The following is a 14,276-nucleotide window of genomic DNA, read 5'->3' as shown; positions in this document are numbered from 1 at the left end:
CTATGCCCGACGTTTATAATTTTTCTGAAGGCTATGAATGAATAAATGTCTTTGTAGTGCTACTGCTGCTTCAGTATCACCCCAATCTACTGATTTTGAAGAGAAAAACAACTCTTATAAAGTGGCATCATCACAAGATTTGGTAGTTGAATCTTCCAGTGCTAGGAAGCAAATCAACCAAGTAGATTCAGGACTGCAACCCCATGAAATAGACAGAGGTCACAAAGTTCTTGCCACAAGTGCTCAATCATCTGTTGCAGAGAAATTTAGCTCAGAAGAAGCGATTAAAACCACAAATCAGGTAAACCAACCTCTCTCATTAGTGGGAAAGCTATAAGCAGCAAGAAGCAAAGATATCTTGTATGATAATTAATCTTGGCGGAGTCTGAACATTCTTTTAACCTTTTGCAGAACCAAGGTGCAAATTTGATGCTGTCTGCATCCAAAACATTTGTGTCTGTGGATGCTGGAGGTGTGAATAATTTTAGGACACAAGAAACTGAAAAAGTAGCTGAAGTTAAACCTGGTTCAGTTTCTTTCTCAGGAAGTTCCTTAGGTAATTTTTCCATTCGTTCAATTGGGCCAAGTGCTGGAACTGGCGGTGTCATGGAGTTACCTGTAAAGATAATGTCAACAGGTTTTTCTACTGCTTCATCACAGTCAAGCAAACTTCACATTTCTTCAAAAAGTGATGAAACACTTGCATCCACACCATTCAGTGGTGTTCCAAGAAGAAATTTTGGTTCTCCTGATAAAAATTCTTCTAGCGCAAATGAGAAAGCTGGAACTTCAGTATCAATCAGTTCTTACAAGCAAAAAGCCATGGCGGGAGCAGGGAGTATTGGATCATCACCTGTTTTTCCAGGCTCAATGTTGCAATCACAGAAAGGTTTTCTGTCGGAGCCCTCGAAGCTGCACTTCACCAGGGAGACAAGTGAAGGAACTCCATTAAAGCAATTCCATGATGTAAGTTTTATCTTGGATGAAATGAAAGGTAGAGTGTGCTTGTGTGTGTCTTGTATCCTGTATCAACATGCTCCTTTTTCTTCAGTATCTTATTCATTTATCATCATTTTTGGTTGGAATCTTAAATGCATTCTTTTATCTATTATGGGAAGTCTCCTCCCTGACCCCTTTTTTCAGTCAGTCCTTTTGGTGTGATAGGATTTGTTAATTAATCAACTTTTAGCAGTAAGCTAGTTTCCTCAATTTCTGCCAATATAGTTTTACTAATTGGTTATGCATAATTGAAACAATTAATTTATTCTTAATTGAACCTGGATCTTCGTATATGCTAGCATATGCTCCTCCTATGATTAATTTGCGCCTTCCCAATTGTGTTTTTTTATTATGAGAATTTAATATTATATCCTGTGTAGTTTCTCGTATTTACATGGTAGGGTGCATTTTCTGAATACACTGGATATGTTGTTGATCTGATAAGTATACTTGAAATTGCTTATATTTATGAAGTAGCTTATCTGAACCTTTTCAACAAGGTACTGGAACATGCTTAATCATTTCATATTCTTCATTTCCTCAAGGTTGAAGAGATGGCCAGGAAATTGGATGATCTTCTAGAAGGTATAGAAGGTGAAGGTGGGTTTAGAGATGCTTCCATCCGTGCTCACAGCAGTTCAGTTTTGGCATTGGAGGAAGGTATAGAGAGTGTATCGGAGAAATGCAGGATATGGAGAGTAAGCTTTCATATTCATTCTCTATCTCACCTAATATCTTGTATGATGCCATGTTTCTTAACATAAAGCTTGTTTTGTTAATCTTGCTATTAGTTGCATACATCTCTAAAATCAAGTACTTTATCCAATAAGATTTAATCATGAAAGTCCTAAACTGGATTGAACCTGGAACTCTGGCTTAAGAACAGTAGAAGGCACAAGTACTGTTGCTTTGTAGTAGTTGATGATCTTGCTTGCTTGTAATTTCTATCCACACTTAGAACCTTGTTTCATGAAAAATCTGTTGTTGCCTAGTTGGTAAAAGTTGATGCTAGGTTGAAGGTGTTTGTTGCTCATGCTCTATTATTACTATCGAAAGCTTAATTACACTAAATTCTGGATTCTGTATGTTGGCAGTCTAGATATGTGCATTTTCTGAATTTGTAGAAATTTCCTCAGAGATGTTTTGCTCAAAGAAAACAGAATTTCTTAAGGTTCTGTTAATGTACTGTTCAAAATCTCTTTTAACTAGTTGCAAAAGTTGTAATGATAAGCTTGCCTTGTCAACTTTCAAGGGTATTCGATCAATGACTGGTCCTCATTTTGGACATCCATTTTTTGGTAAAACAAACTGCTACATAAAGAGCAGAATTACAACCTATACCAATAACCAATGTCCGAATTGGAACGCATTGAGCATTCTTTCAAAAGATTATGTTCATAAAAAATTAGTTCCAGCTATAAAATAGGAAACAATATCAAGTTTTGGGAAGAAAAGAACACTTCGTATGGTTGCAAAGGAATTGAATAAGTCACAAATGGATGAGGACTACTACTTTGATCAATATGTTGTGAAAATTCTCTTGATATTGTGGTTATGCATCTCCCTCCCCTCTCCATAGAAGTTTATCTCTTCTTACTCCTTTACTTCCTTCTTGGGCGTTTTCTAATCTTTCCCTTGACATTCTCCCTAATAGTCTCTAAAACAGGAAAAAGGAGCATATGAAAAGAATTGAAGCCCATAAAACCAAATTTGAGATAACTGTGGTGAATGATTTGTCTAATTTCAAACTCTTCTTCCTTCTTTTTTTTTTAGTAAGAAAGAAGGCAATTGTTGTGGAGTGCATCTTCTTGTTATTTGAGTTTAGTGTTTTGTCAATCAGCAAGCGCTAGTCATTATCCAAGTTGAGCAGAATCTTCGTCAATTGGTGAAAGTTTCAGAAGCCTCTCTGCAATAAATGGATGGATTGTCTGTGTATTTTCGCTTCCTACCAGAATTACAGCCGCATGAGTTTTAGAATTATTCCTTTTCTAATTGCAGGCAGTAATGGATAAACAACTTGGGGAGGTCCAGCTTCTCCTTGATAAGACAGTACAAGGTATATATCCTTAAATCTGTCCACCAAATAAAATAGGCTGACTTGTTATTCCCATGTTCTCCTATTTATTATTAATCATTTATTTGATGTAGACATCAGAATCACGACAAAGAATCGATGAATCGTTAACAAGACAAATTAATAAAACATAAACATGAACAAGACAAATTAATAAAACATTCTTCTTACTTCTATTGTGTGTTCAGTCATTCCAAGATCTGGAAATGAAGTGTTACACTTCTAATAAGTTGTGAATTGTCATCTTTGCATTTCAATTTACACCTCATAAAGTTGGAAAGTCGATGTCTTACTCGGACTTTCTTCTTGCTTCATGCAATGTCTGTGACTGAGTGGATATAAGCTAAATTGCTCGGACTCATGTCTAATACTGGTGCAGATCTAGAGGTGAGATCATTGATGATCTAAATTTTAAGATTTAGGGGTATGGATCCAGGAACTATGCAGGTGCAGGGATTTGGCTAAAAATAATTCAAGTATCTAAAATAGAGATATATGACTAAACTATGAGACATTACGTGGAAAACTTACAAGGTATTCCGTGGAAAAAATAGAAGAGAATACCATAAGGTGATAAAAGGAAAAGTACTGACTAAAAAATTTGTATATACATGCTACATATGTTATGTCTCTTTTCCCTTTACCAGCAAACGTAGAAGAGAGGTCGGATAAATTGAGGCGTGATTTCCTATGGTCGGGGAACAAAGAAGGGAAAAAAATACACTTAGTTAAATGGCAGACAACCTTACTAAGCAAGAAGACAGGGGGTCTTGGCATAAAAAATCTGAGGGTCCAGAATAAAAGTCTACTTTCTAAATGGCTTTGGAGATTTGTGGTTGAAGATCAGGCATCACGGAGAAGAGCAATTCTCAACAAGTATGGGCAGACCGAGGAGTGGATGTCTAACGTAGTAGATAACACGTGTGGGGTATCAGTTTGGAGATCAATCAGAAATTTATGGAATAGTCTAAGAAGAATTTAGTGGTCAAGGTGGGAGAGGGTAACAAAGTATTTTTTTGGAAGGACAAGTGGATTGGACAAGAGTGTCTAAACTCGGTTTTCCCCGATCTCTTTTCGTTTTGCACCAATCCTGAGGCTAAATATGGGAGGGCACACCCCAACCAAGGTGAAATGCTTCACCTGGTTGGTCACCAGAAGGGCATGTCTCACTTAGGAGAAACTCAGATTGTCTCCAGATGTTTTTTTTGTCATGAGAAGGAAGAAACTAACAACCACTTAATCCTACATTGTAGAGTTACTGCTCAGGTGTGGCGCATGGTCTACAACATTTCTCAAGAGCCCTGGGTGATGCCAGAACATACTGCTGATCTTTTGAGCTGCTGGATGAGGAGGAGGGGGGGGGGGAGCAAGAAACAAAAAAAAATGGTGGTCTATAGTACCTGCTTGTGTCTAGTGAGCTATTTGGAGAGAAAGAAATCTTAGGTATCATGAGAATATTACTAACACTGTGCAGAAAGTTAAAGAAAATTTAAATGTTTTTGTTTTGGTGTAAAGAAGAGGGTATAGAAGTAGCAGAACAGTTGGTAGATTTCCTAGGATCAATGTAATTATGGTTTTAGCTTGTAACTTTTTGGAGGTAGCCAGCATACCCTTAATGCTAAAGAATACAATTTTAACTTTATCAATTTTTTAAATATACATGCTATCCCAATTTCGACAATTTCACCGTAGTTTATTTTAATTACAAAATTCATTGCATTTGTGCCAGATTTCTCCGTCGATTTTGGTCAAAGTACCAAATTCGGGTGACCAAATCTAGACACAGATCCCACACCCACGTTGTGTCGGCACAGATTTAGGCACCAAAAGTGAAGAGTCCGGACAACTTAGGATAGAAGAACCAATTTCAGTTGAAGTATAGTCAGATTTTGTCTCAAGTTGTGGAGGAAAAAGTCAATTGGTGCCATCAAATTTGCAAATCACAAGTTTGATAATTGTAGTGGTATGCGAGATTTTTTCCTGTGCGCCCACGAAGGGTTTTTCCAGGATGTAATTTGTTGTTGCTTAGGTATTCCCTCTATAAGTCAGACGTGTTAAAGAATAACAAAAGTCCTACATCGATGGTCAATAAGATGGGTGGACTCCTTATAAGGCTTGGGCAATCCTCCTCCCTTTGAGCTAGCTTTTGGGGTGTGAGTTAGACCTAAAACCTAATTTCACATGGTATCAGAGCAGAGCCCGTCTCACAAGATGTTTTTTTTTAATGACAAGGGAAACCCGCAGCCGCTACCCTTTGGGTGCGCACAAGGTAAAACTCCCGCTCCTATGCAATAGCTTGCAAACCACATAGGAGAGGTAACCTGCACCAGGCCTCGACCCAGAAGGCAATGGCTAGGGTCTCGAACTTGAGACCTCCAACATAGAAGTCCCAAGCTCAAACCACTGGGCTACCCCGAAAGGTCCCGTCTCACTCGATGTTGGGGCTCTCAAAATCAAAAATTGCCCACGCACCAGATGCTAAGCACTGGGCGTGAGGTGGGGTGTTAAAAGAATGACAAAAGTCCCACATCAGTGGTTAATGAGATGGGTGAACTCTTTATAAGGCTTGGACAATCCTCGTCCCTTTGAGCTAGATTTTGGGGTGTGAGTTAGGTCTAAAATCTAATTTCACAAGATGTGTATTCTCTTCCATGATTTATCAATGCTGGTCGGATTATGTAGATATAAATTCTATCATGCTTGTTTGCAAGCATTGAATTAGTGGGATTTCACTGGGTATGTTGTTCTATTCCTGTCTTTGCTAGGTGGTGTTTTGTAGGAAGAAACTGATAGAGCAGTCTTCTGGAAAGCTTTTCTTTGTTAAGGATCTCAGCTTGGCTAAAATTGACCGATTATCCGCTGTAGTCGGGCACAAAATGCTGCAGTCCATCATTGAGATTTGTATTTGTATGAGTTGAATGTGGTTGAGATTTTGATCTTGGTGTCTTAATTTCTCGGCCAGATATTTTAAATGCTTTATCTAGACTTATGTAAGCACTATACATATCATGATTTTTCTTTAAAAAAAAGGCGTCATTATTTAAACTAGTTAGGAATGTTAATGAAGTAGGGTTTGGTTTCGAATAACCCACATGCTCCACCATGCAGAATACCTCCTTTTATTTATTGTTCTCCCACGTATTTTCAGTTTCAATCTTATTTACCTAGGTAATATTCTGAAGATTATTGTTTACATTGAAAGATCAAATTTCATGTGGAGTTTTTGCTCCTTATTTTTTCCTCCGAAGAAAAGGTACTGCTTTTCTGTTGGTAAGTTAGAGGGAACTTCTAGAAAAAACAGAAATTAGAGATGATATAATTCTGAAAGTTTGGTGTGTTTGCAGAACAATGTCTTTTTTTGTATACCTTGTATGAGAATATGAGGTTATGTGCCACTCTCCATAAATCAGCCAGGCAAAAAAGGAGAATGCATCAATATTACAGTCTACAGAAATCGTACATTCTTGATGCACAGGATGAGAAACTGTAAAATCTAACTGTTTGAGAATTTGAAAATCTTGACTAGGGATGGCAATGGGTTGGAGAGGGGCGAGTTAGGGCAATGTAGGGCGGGTGTGGGAAATATAAATGCGGGGTGGGGAGGGCTGGGGCTGGTGGTTGCTGGTTATTACAAATATTTATAAAACATTAGGCCGGCGCGGAATTTGCAGGTTGGAGTAATCCAATCTAAATAGACCCACGTCTATGAACTAAAACCTAATTACTGTAAACAAAATTTCAACTTTCTTCCATTTTGCGTCTCTCAGAAAGTCACCCAAGGTTCTTCCCACATCTGATGCAGAACACCTTAGATAGGTGATTTCAACAATTTAAAATAACCAAATATGGTGAAGGTTAACGAGTATTTTTCTTGAAAGTCATAACTCATATTATAACATAATCCGTTAGTAAGTTTCTAAATTTAAATTGGAGGCGCTAGTAGTTTGTTGAGGCAGTTGAGATATCGTAGTTTCTTCTGTGAGTATGTATAGTTCTTAGATGTAGTTGTCCTTTTCGTAGTGCTTGTGTGTTTCGGCCTTGAATTCTACCTAATATAGTACTTTTGTGCTTTTATTTGTCAATGTGGCATTAGTTCTATCCAAGAACTCAATTGTATTAGTTTTGGTCCTGGTTAAACTTAAACAACCAGCTGTATTAGTTTAGCAAACTACAAGAGTCCAAGAACCTTATATTCCCCCTAAATATAATATAAATGATAATGAGACGTAGATTATCTTTAATAACTCAAATTCTTCGTGCAAACTGAGATTATTTTTATGCCCTAAAACCCCTCACTCACCAAGTTTAGTCAGTGTTGTGAAAAGCGCAGAAAAGTGTGCTTAAAGCGCGCTTCAAAGCGAGGCGACCCTTGTGCGCTTTTTTATCTTGAGGCGAGGCGATCTGAAAAAAGCTCTCGCTTCAGATGAAGAAGCGAGAAGCGACCCTAAGGCAAAAGCGCAATAAAGCGCTCTTTTTATAAAAAAAGCGACAATTAGGTTTTTTTTTAAAAAATTAGGTTTTTTTATAAAAAAATAATCTGAAATATAACCTTTTCTCTCCTCATGACTCTTCTTTCACAACTCTCTCCCTTCTTTCTCTCCTCGCGACTCTTCTTTCACAATACTTCTTTCCCTTCTTTCTCTCCTGACGATCTCGACTGAGGTCTTTTTGTTCATCTCTTTTTTAGCTAATGTTTATTAGTTCATCTCTATGAGTTTTTTTTCTCCTGAAATATACAATCTTCGCTTGTGCTTCATCTCTTCATCTCTCTGAGTTTCGACTACTCTAGTTTTTTCTTCTTCTTCTCTTCTTTTCTTCATCTCTGCTGCCTTCTCTGTTTCTAATTACTGACTGCTGCCTCCTCTGTTTTTTTTTTTCAATTCTTTTGCTTTTTTTTTTTTTAATTTTGTGATCAGTCTAGCAACCTTGATGAAGAATAGGAGTTTGAATCTTTGTGATTTAATTATGTTTTTGATTTTTTGCTTTATATGTTATGACTTATGAGTATTTTTGCGTATGTAATTTCTTTCAATCTAAGACTATATTACCTCTATTTAGTTATTTAATATTTTTTTATTTTTATACTAAATGTCGCTTTTTTTAAAAAAAGCGCGCGCTTCGCTTCACGCTTCTCGCTTCTGTGAAGCAAGCCCTCGTCGCTTTTTTCCGCTTCTCGCTTCCCAAAAACACTGAGTTTAGTTAACTTAGACCATCTCCAACTCACACTATTTTTTTATACCAAATCCTATTTTGCTGTAAAATTTAATGTTTTGGGGTCCAACCCAACACTCTGTGAATAGTGTCTTTATCAACACTAAATCACTTTTTCATTATTTTATTACTAGGTAATCTACCCACGCTTCGTGCAAGCTAAGCTTAGGTTTTAAACTTTTGTTAATACTCAAAAGATATAAGGAAAAACATAAATTTAGTTTTATAATGTTGACATTTTGAAGAAAATATTTAAAATCAATTGTAATAAAAAATAACTATTTGGGAAGAGATAATCAAAAAGTTTAATCCAACATAAAAGCAAAATAATTACTATCGAAGAGACGAGAACATATTTCTAACCAAAAATTAATGAAAATGCATGTTAATTCTGTTAAACATGAACCTTGAAAATATGTATTATGAAATGTTGCTGGTGCTTCAAAAATTTGATCGAGATTTAGTTGCATATTTCGTTTGATCTAATTCACACCATGATTTTCTTTAAGCTATATATCTTCTTCCTTATATTCATTATTTGTTTAGTTGATATCTTTTGGTCACACAAAGTATGTAATTCTCGTGTACATTTTCATAGCAGATGAGTATTCAAGCAACATTCTATGAACATAAAATTCTCCTGAGTTATATGTTGTGAACTCTTTCCTATGGTTAATGGGAAATTCTAAGTTATCATATCTAATGTATGACTGAAAGACATACACAATCTTTCGATTCAACCAACTCCCATATTTAACTTCAAGTATTTATGGTGGATCACAATAAAATAGCATAACATATGGTTGAATAGCTACAATACTAAAAGACATGAAAGAACTTTAGTAAAATCTTAAGGGGAGTTTGGAAATTTTTTATTTTCTTTTCTCCCATATATGAATATGTAATAAGCAAAATGTACTGTATTTTTCCAATGCTGTAATGCTTATAAAGAAATTTCAGTATGATCGTATATAATAAGTTCATCAAATATAATTGTTGTAAAATTTTAAGACCTTTCTGAATTTATAGGTCCCCTTCTATTTAATAAGAGAACCATCACGATACAAAAGAGATGGATTAAATAAAGCTAAAGTATGTGTCTTGTTTTTACATAGTATTAAAAGCAAAAACTATCAGCCTATCAGGAATGAATCTAGATCAATCGATAGCAGTTGTATAGTTTCTAAGCTCAGGCACCATGAGTTGGACATCATCCTGCAATGAAAATTTGATGTACTCAAAATCTTTCTTTATGGAAAAACTAAATGAACTAAGTTTTACTAACTCCTTAAAAATCATTTCTTGAATACTGTAGTAGACCACAAATTAGAACACTTGGGAGTCATTTGCTAAGATGTAATAAGAAAATCTAGTACATGTATACAACATATGCAATATTATAGGGTGCATAAATAATATGTAGAAAATTAAATTTCCTCTCAAGTATTATCAAATATATGGAAAAACTATGGTGTCAACAATATAATGACCGTTAATTTATGGATAAACATGATTAAAAATAAAATCACCCTTAATATACCAAACTACCAATCTTAACAAAGATAATGTCATACATATGTGTCATGATGAAATTCTGATAGTGTAGCTGCAATCTTAAAAGAATTTCTTCCTTGGTTCCTTTTGACACGAGAAAACTACTCGTATTTCCTTTACTACTCTTTCTCTTTGCTTAGTTGCATATTGAACCAAAAAAAGTTTTTCGATGTCTTTCCTTGCTACTTTCAATCAATCAGGAAAAGGAGGATTGAGCAATGGCTTGGAAAATAAGATAGCAATAGATAATAAAAATCTTACCATAACTAATGTCAACATTAGTTATACACTCTATCCAATACTATTTTTAAGCACTCTACCAAAAGACCCTGGTACCTACCTATACCTAAGGTATTTTAACATCTGAAGGACCTAAAATATGTAAGGTCAATTTTAAGATAATTAAACAAATATGATTCATGGGTAATGCTTAAAAATCCAAGGTCAAATGCTTTCTTTCGAATGATGTTAAGAAAATTTAAAAATAGGAACTTGTATACATTCCACAAGATTACATTTTTGTTAAATACAATAACCAAGAATTTTATTTGACTATAAATCTTAAGATGGATTTGAACATATATAATTTACACAGTGTAATTGTCCATCTTATCGTTGATATCAATCAATCTTCTAAGTAGACAACCCTCTCCTTTAAATTATGACTATACCAAAATATGTTATATCAACTTAATTTATAGCAATGAATGTAACACAAAATAATTAGATTAAAGCAGAGTGATTTTATACACATTATTTGTGATAAAGACAACACACTGTCTCCGTTGGCTCCACTAAAATAATCTAGAAGTAAAAAACGTGAAACATCATATGCTAGTCCACATTAATCTTATTCACAATAGTTGTTTTCTAATAAAGAGATTTTAAATTACTAAAATTTAAAACGTTCCACATACAAATGATTATTTCATTGTAATCTCACATGTGAGGTATGAGAAGAATAGTGTGGATACAGAGCCTACTCCTATCTTGGGGATAGGAAGGTTGTTTTCGATACACCATCAGTTCAACTCAATAAAAGGAGTGAAGAAATCAATACAAAATACTACACTTGCCTATACAAATCAAATTAATTGTAGTCGAAGTGTAAGAAAAATGAAAGTGTAGAACTATATGATTACTCACATGATTTCGGAATGCAAACAATTTTGATTCCTTCAGGACTTGCCTCACGTACAATGATTTTTGTCGCTTTGCATGTCCTTATTCTTTATCTTGTTCTGCATTCAAGAATCTGCAATTATGATTTTCACAATTCTCAAATCATAAGTTACTCCAAACAAAATTTGCAACCTACAAATGATCATGACAAAATTAAAGTTAAAATTATATAAAAGTTCAAATATAAAAATTTAAATGTCTATTGACTAAAAATTACCACCTAAGTAAAACTTAAAAGGTAAAGTTCACTATTTATAGAGAACAAAGAGTAGTGTGAACAAATGATTATTGTGTCTTACCATAAAGTTTACAACTCTTTGGTAAAGTTACAACCCTTCGTAAAGGTTAAAACCTTTCATAAAGGTCACAATTGTTCATAAAAGTCATAACTCTTCATAAAAGTCATAACTTTTCATAAAATTCACAACTTTTCGGAAAGGTTATAACTCTTTGGAAAAGTTACAACCCTTCGGAAAGGTTACAACATTTCATAAAAGGCATAACTTTTCATAAAACGGACAACTCTTCATAAAAGTCAAAATTTTTCATAAAAGAAGGCTAGTTTTGAAAATAAAATAAATTAAAAGGGAATCCTGATTTGTTGTGGCGCCACGTAGGCGGGTTTAGGGTTCTCTTATATATATATATATATATATAAGTCCCTAGAGTATTTAATTATTTTTTATGTAATATCTTTATAATATTTATTTCAAATCTTAAATTTAGTATATTATATTGCATAACATGATAATTGTGGATGAATGTCATCTTAATGCACCAATTCAAGATGCTTGGGAAAGGCCAACTCCAACGGTAGAAATGACAGTAGATGACAATTATCGATTTGAACATTTTTTAACTCGGCACAAAAAACTAAAGGCAAAGATGCTCATTTTGAACTTCGTAGTGCATTAATAGAGCAATTATGAGAGCAACATACTAATCTTTTGGATGTTGAATATTTATGTAGAAAACAAAATAAATTTTATAATCATGTAATATTTATTTAATTGTATTTCATCAATGATTTCACTTTTATTCATATTATCCATTAATATGTATAATGTGTAACATTTGCTATCAAATTATATTATTTTAAAACACTTGTAATATCAAATAATTTTATATTAAATGATTGTGTTAGAAAAGAATATGAATTATATTGGGTGAAAATGTGAAAATATTTGTCTTATGAAATAAAAAATAAAAAATAATAATATAATATTGAAGAGAGAGAAATATAAAAAAATATTCTATTTAGTGAAATTTAATGTAGTGGGTTGGAGTTGACTCTATTTCAGTGTAAAATTTGGTGTTATGGGTTGGAGATACCCTTAGAGGGGTGTCGAATGCAGGCAAGTAAAAATGAGGAGAGTTGATAAAGTTATGACTCAAACCTGTTGAAAGTTTATTGGGTAAAGATGATTAAGACTCAAACCTGTTGAAAGTTTATTGGGTAAAGATGAGTTGGGTCAATCTAGACTTCTTTTGATGATCGTGGTGTCCAAGCCAACTTTCGCACACCTCGACTAATTCCACGAGATACTTGCTACCTACACTAGAATGGGTACCAAGTAACTCTGTCCACCAAGGCTAAGACAGAAGGGAAGAATCACTTAGTGTTTTTTGTCTCCACTGAGTTTTGAACGTGAAACCACAGGATTTCTCAACCACTTCATTGACCACTAGGTTCTTAACCACTAAAGTGGATTTTGGATCTATCTCTCAACCTCCTAAGGTAGCCCCTGAGAAGGTGATTTGTGTGAAGACTATGCTAAAAGGCTACAAAGTATACCCTTAATCACTATGGGATTGTTACAACTCTTGCATGTGCCCATGGCAAGGACACTTGGAGTATGAATAACATAATTAGGCCCGTATTAGGTAAACCAAGATCAGGATGAGTCCAATTCTTGTAGGGAAAATTACGCGGATAAGCAAACTTATACTATTTAATTACTCATCATAGCTACGGTTTGCTATAATTACCACTCACGACTAATATTATACATTAATTACGTGGGCTGACTTCGAGTTTGTATAATTAATCATTTTTGTATATGTATAATTCGCCAGGACATACAAATAAATATGTATAATATACAATTTTTTAGCCTATATACATATACAATTCACCTCTCTCCCACTCTCTTCCCTCTCTCGCTCGCCTCTCTCCTCCCTCTCTCAATCTCGCTCGCCTCTCTCCTCCCTCTCCTAACCTCGCTTGCATTTATACAAATGTATATGTATAATACACAGTTATATACAATTATATATATACAATTCACCTCTCTCCCACTCTTGGCCCTCTCTCTCTCGCCTCTCTCCTCCCTATCTCGATCTCACTCACCTCTCCTCTCTCTCCCAGTCTCGCTCGCCTCTCTCCTCCCTCTCCCAATCTTTCTTGCCATATATACAATTACATATGTATAATATACAATTATCTAACCAATATACATATACAATTCACCTTTCTCCCACTCTTTTCCCCCTCGCTCGCCTCTCTCCTCTCTCTCCCAGTCTCGCTTGTCTCTCTCCTTCATATAACATGTAGCTACAAATTGTAATTATCAAACTATAGCTATGGAGAGTAATTAATTATTATAAGTGGCTATATGTGAAAGTTTCCATTCTTGTACTGTGTTATTGAAAGTCGACTTTAGATCTAACTCAATTCCAAGATCAACATGGGGTGAGAATTGTCCAAAACCAAATAGAATACATTCATGCTTCAACGATTGTGGGACTCTAACAAGGTTAAACAACATTCATTCTGTCCCAATTTATTTATGTGACACTTTCCTTTCTAGTATGTCTCTGAAATATTGAACCTTACAATTTTGGAAACTATTTACTCTGTCACCAGTCTTATTTAATACGATAATTTTTGTACTTGGCATATATTTGTCTCACATGTGAAAAAATATCTTTATTTTCTTAGACTCCGTGAAAATAGAAGAGAATTCAAGAATATAATTTCTTGATTAGTCCCTCAAGCATGTTGGGATTAAGTTGTGTTTATTAGTAATCATGAAAAAGAAAAGAAAATAATTCCTATTCCTAATTACACAATCATTTGCATTCGGAACATTTCCCATATTTACAAGGAATAGGCTCTTACCAACAACGTCTTAATTATTCTTAGTTCTATCCTCTTTGAATTTCTCTTATTTCTCACTGGTCTTTGCCAATGTCAAATCAGCCAACAGATATGTTCAAAGGACATTATCTTAAGGAATTTTTGTGTTTTGCTGCA

At 34.6% G+C, this 14,276-nt stretch overlaps 1 protein-coding gene across 5 annotated transcripts in view; it reads left to right on the top strand.

The window, feature by feature from the left end:
* The window catches only part of LOC107011409 (nuclear pore complex protein NUP214), a 33,299-nt gene that overhangs the window by 10,646 nt on the left and 8,377 nt on the right, over positions 1 to 14,276 (top strand). For 4 of the 5 annotated variants that reach the window (XM_027914593.1, XM_027914592.1, XM_015210903.2 and 1 more), the window contains exons 9-12: positions 58 to 301; positions 412 to 966; positions 1,545 to 1,697; positions 2,998 to 3,055. In XM_027914593.1, the coding sequence (XP_027770394.1) occupies positions 58 to 301; positions 412 to 966; positions 1,545 to 1,697; positions 2,998 to 3,055 (1,010 nt within the window). The remainder of the gene's footprint in view (positions 1 to 57; positions 302 to 411; positions 967 to 1,544; positions 1,698 to 2,997; positions 3,056 to 14,276) is intronic. The other variant, XM_027914594.1, reaches the window with a different exon arrangement.

The sequence above is a fragment of the Solanum pennellii genome, chromosome 2 (assembly GCF_001406875.1).
Source record: "Solanum pennellii chromosome 2, SPENNV200".
NCBI lineage: Eukaryota > Viridiplantae > Streptophyta > Magnoliopsida > Solanales > Solanaceae > Solanum > Solanum pennellii.
The sequence above is the reverse complement of the archived record's forward strand: the minus strand, read 5'-3'. Positions and strand labels throughout refer to the sequence as shown.